The sequence below is a fragment of the Hippoglossus stenolepis genome, chromosome 22, assembly GCF_022539355.2.
Source record: "Hippoglossus stenolepis isolate QCI-W04-F060 chromosome 22, HSTE1.2, whole genome shotgun sequence".
Taxonomy (NCBI): domain Eukaryota; kingdom Metazoa; phylum Chordata; class Actinopteri; order Pleuronectiformes; family Pleuronectidae; genus Hippoglossus; species Hippoglossus stenolepis.
Window position 1 is genome coordinate 2,580,518 of NC_061504.1, and position 14,841 is coordinate 2,595,358.

The 14,841-nt window shown below is 44.7% G+C and overlaps 1 protein-coding gene across 1 annotated transcript in view; it reads left to right on the forward strand.

Annotated features, from left to right (window-relative positions):
* Positions 1–508: 508 nt before the first annotated feature.
* Positions 509–14,841, forward strand: part of tmem178b (transmembrane protein 178B) — a 116,061-nt gene continuing 101,728 nt past the window's right edge. Inside the window, exons 1-2 of the mRNA XM_035146845.2 lie at positions 509–624; positions 935–1,681. Coding sequence (XP_035002736.1) covers positions 1,300–1,681 — 382 coding nt within the window. The 5' untranslated portion in view covers positions 509–624; positions 935–1,299. The remainder of the gene's footprint in view (positions 625–934; positions 1,682–14,841) is intronic.

Below are 14,841 nucleotides of genomic sequence, written 5' to 3' on the forward strand. Positions count from 1 at the left end.
TAAATTACTTAGTTTCGAGTCAAATTTGAATTTTGGGGCTTCTGGAAACTTGGATGACACCACAGGAACAGTAGTTTTTTTACGTTTGAAGAAGTGGTCACCATTTATTAAAATTTTATTGGATTTGACTACAATGCTGTTTACCCCTGAGACTCCTAAAGTGTTTTGTCTGTCATAGATAATGAGTGAATTTTAATTTTCCTGTGAACTATCCCTTTAGGGCCACCATAGAATCTCCTACACACATGCACAGCCATTCAGTTGGTTGCAAATTGCCACTTCACCACTAGATGCCACTATATCCCGCTCACTAAACTAAACTCATTTAAGTTAACCTATACATTAATAATCACAATTTTAAATAAAATGTCCAAATCCACTGGTGTTACTCCACCATTGAACACAGGATTTAAAATCAAGCTCGTGTATAATAAATAGGGACACTGTGCTATAGTCAGTCAGATATCATGTAGCCTGTAAGCTAACACTGATCTCCTGCAGGCTGCCTGCTGTCTGATTGGTCCATGGACAGGCCGGCTCTGTAGGAGCTGCCGTCATCCGGCCAGACGTGGTGTGGATGCTGAGTCCGACCCCTCACTCTCCTGCTCCCGTTGGATCATCCAGGTACTTTCATCCATTCATTCATCCATTCATTCATTCATTCATTCATCCAGGTCGATATGAAGTTTGATTCCAGGGGTGGTTTCGTGTTCTTCAGCATGACGTTGTACATGTAGGCTATGGGCTTGTATATAAATGCAAACCCGCACGTTTCTCTGTGCAGCTGTTTCCCTCCGCGCTCCTCCTTGTGCACCGTGTATCTCCCCAGGAGTGGGTTACGCACCGAGGTGTGTGTGTGTGTGTAGGCTCCATGTGACGGTGCTGTGCTGATGTGTCCGCTGTGTGTGTGTTGTGTGTCGCCCTGCTCCGACAGATGGATGCCGAGGATCCGCGGCTGAGATGAGATAAGCCTCCTCCTCCTCCTCCTCTCTTATCTCCGCCGAGCTGCTGCAGCAGTGCCGCGCACGCAGGGGGGAAGAAGAAGAAGGGAAAAAAAGAGAAAAAGACGTGGGCACGTTGTGATCGGGAAAACACTGGAGTACAAGGGATTTGTGTGTGTGTGCATCTTCTACTTCGTGAGCTGCGGAAGCTTTTGCCTGCTTGTTGACGATGGTCCCCGCGCTGCTCTCCAGAGGGGATGTGAGCTGAGCCCGCCGAGCTGAGGGGGGGGGGAGCCGCCGCCGCCGCACAGGAGCTGTCCGTCTCTTTGAGGTGCTGATGCGGCCGTGACCAGCGAGCATGGCTGCCGGGAAGTTGCTGCTCTACGCCGGGCTCTCGCTCTCTCTCTGCGCCCTGGGCATGCTGGCCGTGGCGATGTGCTCCGACCACTGGTACGAGACCGACGCCAGGCGGTACAAGGAGCGGTGCCGAAGCTTCTCCAGCCGCCGCAAGGACCCGGGCTTCATCTACATCCCCAACATCAGCCTGCCGCTGCGGGCCGGCCGGAGCAGCGCGCCCCGCTGGGAGGAGAAGCTGCTGCTGGCCCGGAACCGGCGGCAGCTGTTTGCCATGAGCGCCGCGGACGAGTGCAGCCGGCAGTACAACTCCACCAACATGGGGCTGTGGAGGAAGTGCCACCGGCTCGGCTTCGAACAGGAAATCGAAGATCTCATCCGGAAAGGTAAGGGATGAAACGAGGCACCCAGAGATCCAGGGGGAGGGGGGGTTTGGAGTTGTTGCAGAACCAGCCGCGTGCATCGCAGACCCCCCGAGCATCGCTGTTACATGTATCATTCGAAAAATCAATCCAGGGCAGCTCTGCGGTGATTGTCCGTTTGACCAAAGGGCGAGCAAGGGCATCGAGCCGTTTCCTTGCTTTGCCGGGAATCAAACGTTGGTCCAGAGGCGCGCGGGGCGCCGCTGCCTCCGTGGTGCGTGGGTACATGCACGGCCTGTGGCTGCAGACGGCTTGTTGTCACGCTCTTTTGCTAAAAACAAAAAAATGCCATGGTTGAACAGCAGTAGACGTGATCCCTCTGACTGTAGCTCTCTCTGACCCTGCTACCGCAAATAGCGAGCAGAGGGATTTGCTCAGTTTCCAGGTCTGTGCGTGTGCGTGGCTGGATGCACCTACTAAGAGTGACCCCACGCAAAAACAAGAGCTGCCGGGCCGCTATTAAGAGCCCATTCCTCCCACACTGTAGATGAATACGAAGTAATACATCCAGGAATAACACAGAGGGATTTACTCACTCATCACTAGGTTTTTGACACAGGCCCGTTTTCAGGACAGGATCTCAGTGGCCGTTGATAAGCAGGAGGCATATAAAGCATGGTCATAAGGGTTTATCAGGTAAAGACTTATCAGGCTTCATATCTGTGTTCTCTGAGATCCTTAGAGTTGTTCTATATGCCAGACGATACTGGGTTTTTGAGGTGGATACTGTTGTTGATATTTTGGGAGTTAAAAAAGTCTTAAAATGAGATGTTGGCCAATGTGCTTGTGATGTATTGACCTGGCTGATCACATGTCATTTTGTTACAGTTGCAAGAATATACATTTAATCCAGTGGCTTTTGACCCAGTGAAAAGTGACAACGTCAAAGGTTTGGACCATTAACTGGATGTGAGTTATGAGAAAACAAGGAATGAGTAATTTTTTTTCCATCTCAATTGAATCTGGAATTTTCAAAAACTTACGGAGGTGCGTGTCACAAGGCAAAAGCAAACATTTGATAGGGATAGTAAGAATATAAATATACTAAATCTTTTTTTGCAAACCCATAGATTTATACGCTCGGGCTGGTTACTGATTTAATCAGTTAATCAAACATATATAACAAATCAATTTTGAAACCAGAAATCATTTCAGTAGATATGAAGGGGGGGTCAGGAGAAGTTTTGATCAATATAGAAAATGACGAAAAGTACAATTACCTGAGATATAATTTGAGGCCTGTTAATTATTTTACTGTTAAATCCTAGTCAAACAACCAGCATGAAGCTTGTTGCCTAAAAATAAAAAATAAAAAATCAATAAATCTGCTTCAAATTCAAGTTTGCACCGATGCCCTTGCTTGTTGATAATACTGCTGCGTGTTTGAAAGACAGGGAGGCTGAGGTTTCTGATGGAAGTCACTGCTCTGAGTCTAAGCTGGAAGAAAGGAGGGTGTGTGTGGCCCCCTGAAAGCACGTGCGCGGGTGTGCGTTTGTGTGTCTGCTGCAGCTGTGCCTTCCTTTGAGGATGCCTCAATGGCCTTGATGGCCGCCCATCTGCAGTAATGGGCAGCCCACAGTCGGTGTGTTCAGTGATGAGATGAATGCCTCCACAGAGGGCTCGGAGCTGCTCCAGCTCTCTGCTCCGTCAGCATGAAAAAGAACAGCGTGGCCTGTCATCCTGATGCATCTAACATCACATTGATGGGTCAATAAGGAGTTACACCTTTTATCTTTGTGTGCTCTACATGTGCAGTCGGGCTGTGGGCACTTCGAGTTCACATTCAGCTGCGGGGTCATGATACAATGACATCCAGCAGCAAACTACATCACCTATAGATACTGCTACCTGATACTGCTACTTGTACTCGCACTGGTCCTGCTATTACCTCTGCTAGTACCAATTCCACTGCCATAACTAGGACTAATTCTGTCCATATACTGACCTGTGCTACTACTACTGCTACTCTTCCCTGTACTACTACCACTACTGCTACTCTAACCTTATCCTACCACTCATACTCGCCCTGGTCCTGCTATTACACTTACTAACTGCTAGTACTACTAATTCCACTGCCATTACTACTGCCACAACTAGGACTGATTCTGTCCATACTACCTGTACTATTACTACAGCTACTCTTACCTCTTACCTGTACTACTACCACTACTGCTATTCTTACCTGATCCTACTACTTGTACTCGCACTGGTCCTGCTATTACACTTACTTCTATTGCTAGTACTACTACTTCCAATGTCATTACTACTACCACTACGTCTGATAATTCTGTGAATTCTTCTACTGCTTTTGCTGCTTCTTCAACTACTGCTACCACTAGTGCTACTGACTTTGCCTCTTTGACTACTGCCCTTGCTACTACTTGCATACTTCTACTGCTCTGCTATGGCTTCTGATATTCCTTCAACCACTTCTGATATGTTATTGCTATAGTCACGGCAATGACATCTGCTACTGCCACCACTGCGTCTACTCTTACCTGTACTACTACTGCTACTACTACTGCTACTACTCTTACTCCCAGCACTAGTAGTACTAACAGCTCATTCCATTGTCATTTATACTCCCATTGCTAGTGCCAGTGCTTCTATTCATGCTATTACTACTGTTGCTGGTCTACTACTGCTACTTCAACCGCTGCTACCACTAGTACTACTGATGCTACTAACTACTCTTGCTACCACTAGCCCACTATTACCGCTCTGCCAAAGTTAGTGCTACTGCTGCATCTACTGCTAATGCTACTGCCACTACTTTTACTGCTACTATGTCTGCTATGGAACTGCTAGTACTACTGCAACTTTTACTCCAACTACTCCTATCAATATAGCCTCTACTTTTACTGTTACTATTTCTCCCACAACTACCCCGACTGCTAATGGCAGTGCTACTCTTACTGCTACTGGTACTACTTCTACCACCACTATTGCTACTGCTACTTATTCCCCTATGTCTACACCTATTCGTAATACTGCCAACATTGCTATTGGGATTTACAATCTCTAATTCTACAACAGTTTCAACTTTGTAGAGACATTGCTCTTGTTGTCTGGTTGAACTGTTCTGAACTGAAGACTCCACTATGTCTGAAATGCTAGTTACGGCCCTGGAATTCGAGTCCATAATATATTCACACTATGCATCTACTACAGCACTGTTCCTTTTATATTTTAGTAGCTTTCCTAAACACATGTAAGCCCTCCGCCCTGTCATCTGTTAACATGTAGTGTAGAACGAATATAGTTTCAGTCTTTCAGGTATTCTGAGAGGTGGAAGGTCGGGAGCACGACAACCGCCCACCATATGCTGTTTCACTTTTATTCCATTGAAATCTCCCAAATCAAATCACATAGACTCACACACAGGATAATAGCGGCCTGCTGTTTCCTAATGACTCAACATCTTCCTGTGTACACATGAAGTTGACACATGAGATGAAATAACAGAATCCATTAATGCAACGATGAGCTACACACTCTGTATCTGAACCCTAATGAGTAATTTCCTGGCCATTTGAATGAGATAATGCTGGGTTTTTTTTGTATAAATAAACATGATAATAGTTATCATGTCAGGAATGAATCATAACCCCCCCAGCACTCCTCATACTGTCTCTGTACACGGATATCATTAGTCTCCATTCACCTTCGCTAATAACTTCATATTGAACAACTCTGAAAGTCTAATTTCTCCGAGCTCATCCATCTCTCTGGCGCGTGCACTAATGATGCTTCAGTGTTTGGCCGGATCAGCAACATCCATTCGTCTCCTTATCTCGGAGGCTTCTTGCATAACCACAAGCTGCATCTTCATGCAGATTAATGGAGGCAGGAGCGTCGGGGAGAGAGGCAGTGTAAACAGGTCAACGCAAAACACTAAACCCTCCATTTTAATGAGTTCTGCCGATACAGTCTGAGCATAATGTGCGTGCTGGTGAATACGGAGTGGGTTCTCAGAGGATGACCGATGATCTCCCTCCACAGAGCCCACGAAAAGACCAAAACTAACAATGAATGGAGCCTATAAACATGTATTTGTGTGTGTATCCAAAGTCAGATGTATCTTATTCCTCTGTTTTTCCCGACTAGATCGGTGACAATCAATCCAAAGGAACATCGCAACATAGATAACGGGCAGAATCGGAACATATGCTGTGGAGACCTGCTGGTGTAAATGATTGTTGTGGAGTCATCCTCTCATTTAAATAGGCCACTGCCATACCAGCGCCTAATTGTCGATGTTCATTCCCAGTACGACTCACGGTGATAACCTGAACAGGTGGCATATGTAATCTTGGTTTTTTTGATGCCGTGACTGGGCGCTATAGACGTACACGCAGCCTCCTGCTGTTTGAGCAGCTCCCTCTCTCATTCTGTCTGTCACAGGTAAAGACCTCCTCGAGAGGGAGCGGAAGATGAAGAGAAGAGATAAAAGAGTGTCTCAGAGGCACCGGGCTGAAAAAAAAAGAAGTGGTTTTTTGAGGCGGAGGATGTGGGGAAAGTGAAAAACGCCAAGGCTGGAGGATGTCAGGAGAGGATTACAGAGAGGAGTCGGGGAGAAGTTCGGGGTGGTGGGGGTGGTGTTGGACTCATCTTGCACCATCTGTTGTAGCTCTGTGAGGGGAAAAAAGGGCCTTCCGGGTCCTGATCAAGATACTCACAGCTCTGTCTAAGCAGAGAGAACAGGGAGAGGCCCTGGATTGGATTACCTTACTCCCCAGGGGTCTTGTAGCATAGGGAGGGCTAAATTAGACACTACGGGAGGCTAAAGGTGCCTCATAGATTCCCTGCCAATGAGCCTGCTGGCAAGGCTGCTCAGCTAATAGGCACAGGGAAGGGGGCTGGAGGGCGGGTGGGGCGGCTGCCCTCACTTCCAGTGTGACCCACTGCCGGATGACTATTAGTGGAAGTTAGCTGGAAGCGGATCATTTGTTTTTCAAGGTTTAATTATAGTGACAATGACATGAGGGGTGGCACGGCGGGGCAGTGGTTGCCAGTGGTTGCCAGTGCTTCTCTGTGAGGAGTTCTCGTGCACCCTCTGTGCCTTTTGAGTTTTCCTCCGGATACTTCACGCAGGTTTGGTTAATTGGAGACTCGAAAACTCCCTGTGGGTGTGAGCGTGAGTGTGGATGGTTGTTTGTATCTATCTATTGTACCCTGCCTCTGGTCCAATGCCAACTGGGATTGGGAGAGATTGGGGGGAATTGGCTCCAGGGCCCCCCCGCGACCCATAAAAGATAAGTGTTATATGAATGAATGAATGACTACTAATTGTCTGTACTGTTTGTGTGAGTTGTATGCAGCGTATTGCATCCTGATAGATATCTGTATCTATCCCCAAGGGTAAATGATCTGTATTTATTCAGAGCTTTTCTAGTCTTGGTGATCACTCAAAGCACTTTACATTACAGTTTTGCCATTCACCCATTCACACACACTCATTCATACAGTGCATCTATGTCACTCACACACTCGGGGTGCAGCTGTCAGGGGGGGTTCAATTCGGTATGGGGTCGACTGGGATCGAACCGCTGACCTCTGTGGTTTTTGGACAACCCGCTGTCTCTCCCCTCCTGAGTCTGCGTCAGTTGGGGCCGAAGACCATAAGTTTGAAAAGGAGAAATATCTGGGGGTCTGCAGTTTAAAAAGAAGTGGATTGAATCAGTGAAGCGATTCAAACTGGAGCTCAGCTGAGGACACTCTTGGTTCCAGTAGCACACACGACAAGCACCAGCCAAGAGATGAATTCAGCCATGTTGATTACGAGTGAAGAGAATCTCTTCCATCGTTTGCTCAAGAGATGGAGAGCGCTGATAGAATGTCTCTCAAATGCAGTCATGAATGTTAAGTACAAAAATCTTCAACATGTTTTCACAGTATCCCGCTGAGCTGCACCTGGGGGATTCAGTACATGCTCTGCTCAACCAGCATGAGGAGGAGGGATTTCAGCGAACCCATAATGCTTTGTGCTCTTTCTTTCAGTGTACCTATAGGGTCTCATTTGTCCTGTGCTCGAAACTAGTTAAATCTGCAGCCAGGTTGTAAGTAGGGTGAGGCAGAGGTGGAACAATGAGGTTATGTACGTGTGAGGTAGTTTCTCTCTTTCTTTTTTTTTTTTTGTGTGGCCACAGCAGCAGACACAGGGGTTCTCACGTCTTCCTGGAAACATTCTAAATTATTCAGACACATATGGCAGCACTCCTTGCTCATTAGTGCCCCTGCAGTCTGCAGCCCAGCCGAGGAGACTGACTGACTGCCTGTTCGCTGCCTCTGCAGCCATTTACACCCCCGAGACTAATGAAACACAGACGCAATGCAACTCTGACTGTATTATCACCGCGAGTTCCATGATGACATCCACACAAATACGGCTGAAAGTATTTCAAAGGTATCTCAAAATGCAGGAGGATTGCTCTCCAGGCTGTTGGAGGGAAAGGCACTTGACTATCAGGAAATGCAATTTGATGGAATTTCTGACTTCCTGTGTGTCCCCTGGATAGTTATAGGAATTTTGGTGGAGGCAAGCTGTTAAAATTTAAACTGGCTTCACTCCAAACAGTAAACAAACACGTTGACTCAAAAATAAGGTACAGTAAAGTTGAAATGGTGAGTTAAAATAAAACGTGTTTGTGTGTTTTTAACATTTATATAATTTTAGTCAACTCAAAGCGGACTGGATAAGTCGCATGTACTCAATATACTGCACTGTACCTATAAGACTATAAGAGCAGTTTAATTCTACATTAAATGTACTTTAATAAACTTAAACCTACACACTTAGGGTCTGTTAAGGTAAGAACTCCAGCTGAGGGAGGACCTCATGAGAGACCATATCATTTTAGTGGTACACCTGGCTCACCATCAATACTGTCTGCTCACAACCACAAGAGGGATGCTTTTCACTGCACATTCAATCAATCAATCAATAGATCAATGATGCTTTACAGAATAACAGCAATGAGCTGCATCCCTCTCGACGCATAGAGGAAAAGATTTCATAAATTTGAAATGAGGAAACATGAGAGGCAGGCCAACAAAGAAAGATAAAACCATGAAGATGAAATAATAAAGACTAAAAGAGATAAGGAAATGATCAAACTAGTTACACTAGTAATGACCATGTATCACCAGTAGCATCTGTAATCATTTCTGAACACAATTCCAACTTTGCCCCCAGAGCATGGAAAGCTCAGCCCAGACATTCCTTAAATTCAAGTAGATATTAATAAATGGAACAAGTACTCGGGCTAAAAGTACAGGAAGTCAAGTGTTAGCAAGTAAAATGAAAAGACTAGTATGAATTAATATACATATATTTTAAGTGGGGCCATTGTTTACATCCACGGTGCACGAATGAGGATAAGGAACCATTCTGTGGTCGGAATTTCATGATTTAATTTGATTCCTGTTTTCACGATGTGATTCTGAATTCTTGGTTCGGTGAATAGACGATTAGGGACAAGGGTTAATTTACCAACTCCGTGATTGAGCCAGTCACTCAAGCGTTAAGTCTACAAAAAAGCAACGTAAAACACAACCGAGGAAGCTGAGAGACGTGCGTGAGAATAATCAGTTTGTTTTATTTAAGAAAATGAACAGGCATTGGTCTATAGGTTCTATTTCCATCAGCAGTGTCTGTGCCAAAGGTCTGCCAACCATCTATATATATCAATCAGTCAGTGAAGGTGCAGATTACAGTGTTGATACTCAGCATCTACACGTCACTTCCACAGAGATACACCAAGCTCATTTAATTCTGAAAAGGAGACGATATGATCGGAAAATGTTTGAATGATTCTTTAAATCGGACACTTAACAGCATTTTATAATGATCTTAATTCACAGAGTATATCATGGTCATTAAGAAACATGAGAAATCCAAATGTTGAGCTTTTCAAGGGAAAATGAACAAACTCGCATACGATGACAGCAGCTTGACATGCAGTGAGTAGATTTGATTACCATTTAGACTTCTGTGTGTGTGTGTGTGTGTGTGTGTGTGTGTGTGTGTGTGTGTGTGTGTGTGTGTGTGTGTGTGTGTGTGTGTGTGTGTGTGTGTGTGTTTGTAAAGGCCACAGTCAGAGAGCGACTCTGCAGAGACTTTGGGAGACTTACTCATCCTGAAGCCAGTCTGACTCCTGTAACCACAGGCAGAGTAGATGGGGGGAGAGACGAGCAGGAAGAAGCACGATGTGGTTCGCTTCCCCACAGCCAACATCAATTTTTGATGACCTCATGCTCTCTCCCACAGACCAGCCATAGCGGCACGGACACACACACACACACACATACACACAGCTCTGCACAGAGCATGTGCAGCCGCAGGGAGGCCAACATTTATAGCCGATGCATGTGCACATTTACACACATACGCAAAACACATAATACCTACTTAGGTGGATTCGCTTTACACGCCACACATCACAGCCGTATAAAGAGCATGATTTATCCAACATGAATAATGAATGATGCTCTCAATGCTCCTCTTCCGACGCTGTGTGTTGAATGTGTATGCATATGATTCACTCGCACAGGGAGAAGAGAAGGGAGCCGCCGGGTTCTCTGCTTTTTTTTTTCTAACTGAAAAACCTTCAGGATTCAGTTTGTTGAATTGAAATAAGATTCGTAAGCCGAGCTCAAGTTGGTACGTTTTGTTACTAGAATAGCAATGACGAGGACAAAAGATTAACTGTGAACCAATTAGACACAAGGGCTGTGACAATACTTGATTTGTAGATTGTTTTTCTGCTGACAACGCTGCCATTGTTGGACTATTGAGTCTTAATTTGAAAAGATCAGCACATCACTGATTACAGTTTCTATTTGATAAAGACCGGCTACATGGTGTCACGTGTGTTTTAACCATTTATTTCAATAAACTTATTTCAATTTATTGTCAACTGGAGCCAACTTTAACCACAGTGCGGACTCTTTAAATCAACCAACAACAGGTCCAGTTCAATTTGTCGCCATTGACATAAGTCACAGGAAACCAAAAATGTTTCCACACCAGGGAAGCAGAAAGGTTTTCGAGTTAAGGATTTGTTTCTGTGTATTTTATGCCTCTGACGGTGATGGAGACGTCTTGAAAGTGCAGCTGCAGGTAACAACTAAGTCGTCAGCCTGTCAGATGCAACTAAGAAGGCAAAAGACAAAATAAACACTGGGAGAATCAACAATTCTCCTTTGATTTCAAATGTTAAAACTGATTCAAGCTAATTTTACAGTTTATTTTGAGTCATACATTGTGACAACTGTATTCCACACAAGATCCTTAGCCTGGTTCTTGGAGCTTTGAATTGTTGCCCGACTTGTCCACTTCTTTCATGAATTCAAGTGATTCTGCTGTTGTGCTGACCGACAGCTGTTTCTGTTCTAACCCTGCTCCAAATATGCCAATAAAAGCGTTATCGGCGGGATTAGGAGCGGAGAGTTGTGAAATGCGATGGATGAGATCGACGCAGTGAGATGGTGCAGGCTGTTTTAGGTCAACTCACAGAGGAAACAGCTCTGAAATGGACACTCGCTGAACCGCATGGTCAACCAGTGTTGCGAATTGCTAAACTAATCTCTGAGTAACCATCACCAGCACGGCATCTGAGTCAACTGAACATCATGTTGACGGGACAGACCCTTGACTCGCTGCGTTTGGGTAAAACAAGGAAATAAATCCGTCATGATCCTTCGACCTCTTTGATTGAGGTCGGATCGGCCTTCGGCAAAAACTGCTCGATTCACGTTAAGAAGCGACTGTGGTCCTGGTTCAGTGAAGTGAAAAAGCAGCTGGAATGGCTCCGGCAGAGGTAACGGATATTGGATCGATTTTTAACGGTTTCTCCCCTGACCCATTTTGCGTAATGTTGCTAACTAACAAATAAACGCAGATAAAACCATAATGTCCTTGGCGGTGGTAATTAATCATGATTACAAGGCGAACGGATGCTGTGGCTCTACAGGTAGAACTGGTCGTTCACTTACCGGAGGGGTTTGCACCTCAGTCTGCGTGTTGACACATTCTTTGGTAGGACACTTAACCCCGAACCGCCCTGATGGCTGTGCCGCGAGTGGCCTCAGGAAAGTGCGATATAAGTGCGTCTCCCCTTGATTCCCACACACTTTGGTGACACATTGAGAATCTGGTCAAACTCTTCCATAGTACAAATACAATTTATGGCCGAGTTGACATGAATATTTGCGACATGTTCTCTAGCGGATTATCCCTTTTCATTTGAATCACCCCGATATTGTTCTTCTGTCGCACTACTCTAACATTCAGGCACTCGCAGGGTTTGATTAAGATTTTAGCTGTTGTCTGAGGGTTCAGATCATCATGGATAAAAAAAAATGGGTCCCTTTAGTCTCTTCACGCTGACTGAATGTGACACAAACACCAAGAGTTGCAAGCGAGGACTGACATGCAACTCCCAGGGAGATTAAGTGATGCATGGACTCGCGTGGGGGGAAAAAAATCGTTCTGGTGACTGACGGCAGGTTGTTAAAAAACAGGATGAATAAGAGCAATTTCACCTACTGTTTAAATGAGGAACCAATTCATAATAGATTCACAGCCGAATTCTGTTTGAATGCCTTGTCACTTTCAGATCCATCAGGGAAAATCCCTGCTCTTTTGTTCATTTTACTTCAGTCATTTTACTCTCCCAGATGGTGCCCCAGATAAAAGACACCGACAGAGTAAAGAAAGTACAGCACGAGTACAAAGAGTACACAAATTGTCTCCTGTTACAAACAATGCACAAAATGCAATACAGCAAGAACAATTTCTACAACGCTAAAGTGCTCCAACCGCACTTGAACTGGGGTTCTCTAAATGTCTGGCCAGGGGGGATCAGGTTTCACATTGGCAGTGATGTGGGATTGAGTCTGGTTTATTCCTCACCTTGTGGAGGACATGTCTTTGGGACACCTGTCACCCTGCCAGCTACCTTCAATATATGGCTCTGATCATTTTTTATGCCTTTGCACTGGCAACAGTCAAGGGCCGGAGGCATTATGTTTCTGTTTGTCTGTCCATCCGTCCATCCGTCCATCCGTCCATCCCATTCTCGTGAACGCAATATCCCAAGAACGCCTCAATGTAAATTCTTCAAATTTAGTTTGGTACAAACATAGATAATCTCAATTGATTTTGTTGGTCAAAGGTCAAGAAACACAGTTTTAACCTCTTGAACGCAACATCTCAGGAACACCTCAAGGGAATATCTACAAATGTAACATTCAGTTGGACTTAAGGCTCAACTGATTACAATTAAGTGGTGAAAGGTAAAAGTCATGGGGACCTTGTATGAATCTGGAAGACAAATTTAGAAACTACACTGTGGAGAGATTGGTTGAAAGACTTGTCGAACACGGACAGCCACCTACATGAACAACATTTTACTTCTTCAGGAAGAAAAAGCATGGCTGTCCCATCTTACTGGCTGTCTCCGAATTGGCATCAAATTCCAGCTTCTTGTCAATGAGTGTTCCAAGATATATATATATATATATATATACTGCTCAGCGAATTCAAAGCCAATTCCTTTGAAGGTCTGAAATAGTGGGTGGGATGAAATCCCTCTAAAACCCATGACCACATTTTTTTTTCGTCTTTGTGGATTTCAGCCTGAGGAAGGATCCATCACACCATTTGACAAACTCATCCACCAGCAGCCCATGCTCTGATCTTTATGTAGCAGGGGGGCAATAACCCTATCATCAGCAAGTTTTAGGATGTGCCCGTCCTTTTGCTTCTGCTGAACCTGCATACAGCCGTGTATGGATTGCTTGCATAGGAGCTCACTTTGTTGACAGCTCTCACAATCAGTTTTTACGCCCTGTGCAGACCTTGCTGTTGACCTTTCTGGCCGGACTGGCTGATCCACGTTAGATAGATATGGAGTTCTTGAAGGGGTTTCACCCTTCATCCAAAAGGCATTTTCATTTTTAACTGACTGGACTGAAAGATGAAACGTCTTCGAAAATGTAATGCAAGTCCTGCTGCCTTCATTTTGGCAGTGTACAACAAAAAGTGATGTGTACAACACCTGCCCTGATGATCTGGCAGAGGTGGATCTAGGATTTTTCTAAACTGGGGGCCATAAAGGGGCCACAATTAACATATATGCTTCCATGAACAATTCCTGATTCAGTAAGCTGTATATTTAAGTCATTACTTGTTTACATTGAATATATTCAGAAAATGTCCTTGTTCAAGCACATTTTGTCCTTAAAATAGCTTAGAAAAGAAAAATTCTTAACGCATTCCCATATATTTTATTTTATAACAGAGAGACTTCAGCTGGGGCCAGTTCCCCCCTCGCCCCGCCCCTGTGTCTGCCCCTGTGATGTGTCTATAACCTGATACTGAACGGAACCATTTCCCTGGCAGCGAAATCTCTGAGAACGAGCTGCTGCTTCTATCAGTTTTTAATACTTTAAATGTTTCAGATGTTTTAATGCATCTGTGTTCATTGCCCAGCCTCATTTTAACATTATGATTATAGCGTGAATTGCAAAGGATGGACGACACCGGGTCCATATTAAAGCCGAAGAATGTTTTGTTATTACAGCCTCGAAAATCCTTTCACAATGGATCATTACAACTAATGATGGGTTATTATAACATGGGCATTATGGAGACGCAAATCTAGCCACAGCATGTCCACCTAATTGGTTTGTGAATGTCATTTATAATTAAACGTATTTTGTGTCATTATTTAAAAAGTGGCCAAAACGTGGCCAGCAGCGTTTCTTAAAGTCTCTGGTTTTAGGGGCTTGAAAACCACAGGGTAGTGTGGACGCCAGGCGCAAATGTGAAGTGATGCGTTTTCATATTTAAACAGAGTGTGGACATAGTCTAAAGCACTTTTCCATTATGTAACACAGCCTTATTAATGGACATAGTGCAAACAGACGCAGGATTCAAGAAGATGTCATGCCGCACATTTCAAAGACGACAGTGCACATGTTGGGCAGTTCGGTACTGAGACCTCCTGAAGTGTAAGGGATAAAAAAAAAAAAAAACGTTTTTGATTTCAGATCACTGGACATTTCCTTTCTTTAAGAGGCAGCCCTCACTCTCCAGCCTTGTCTTCCTCTGGTCCATT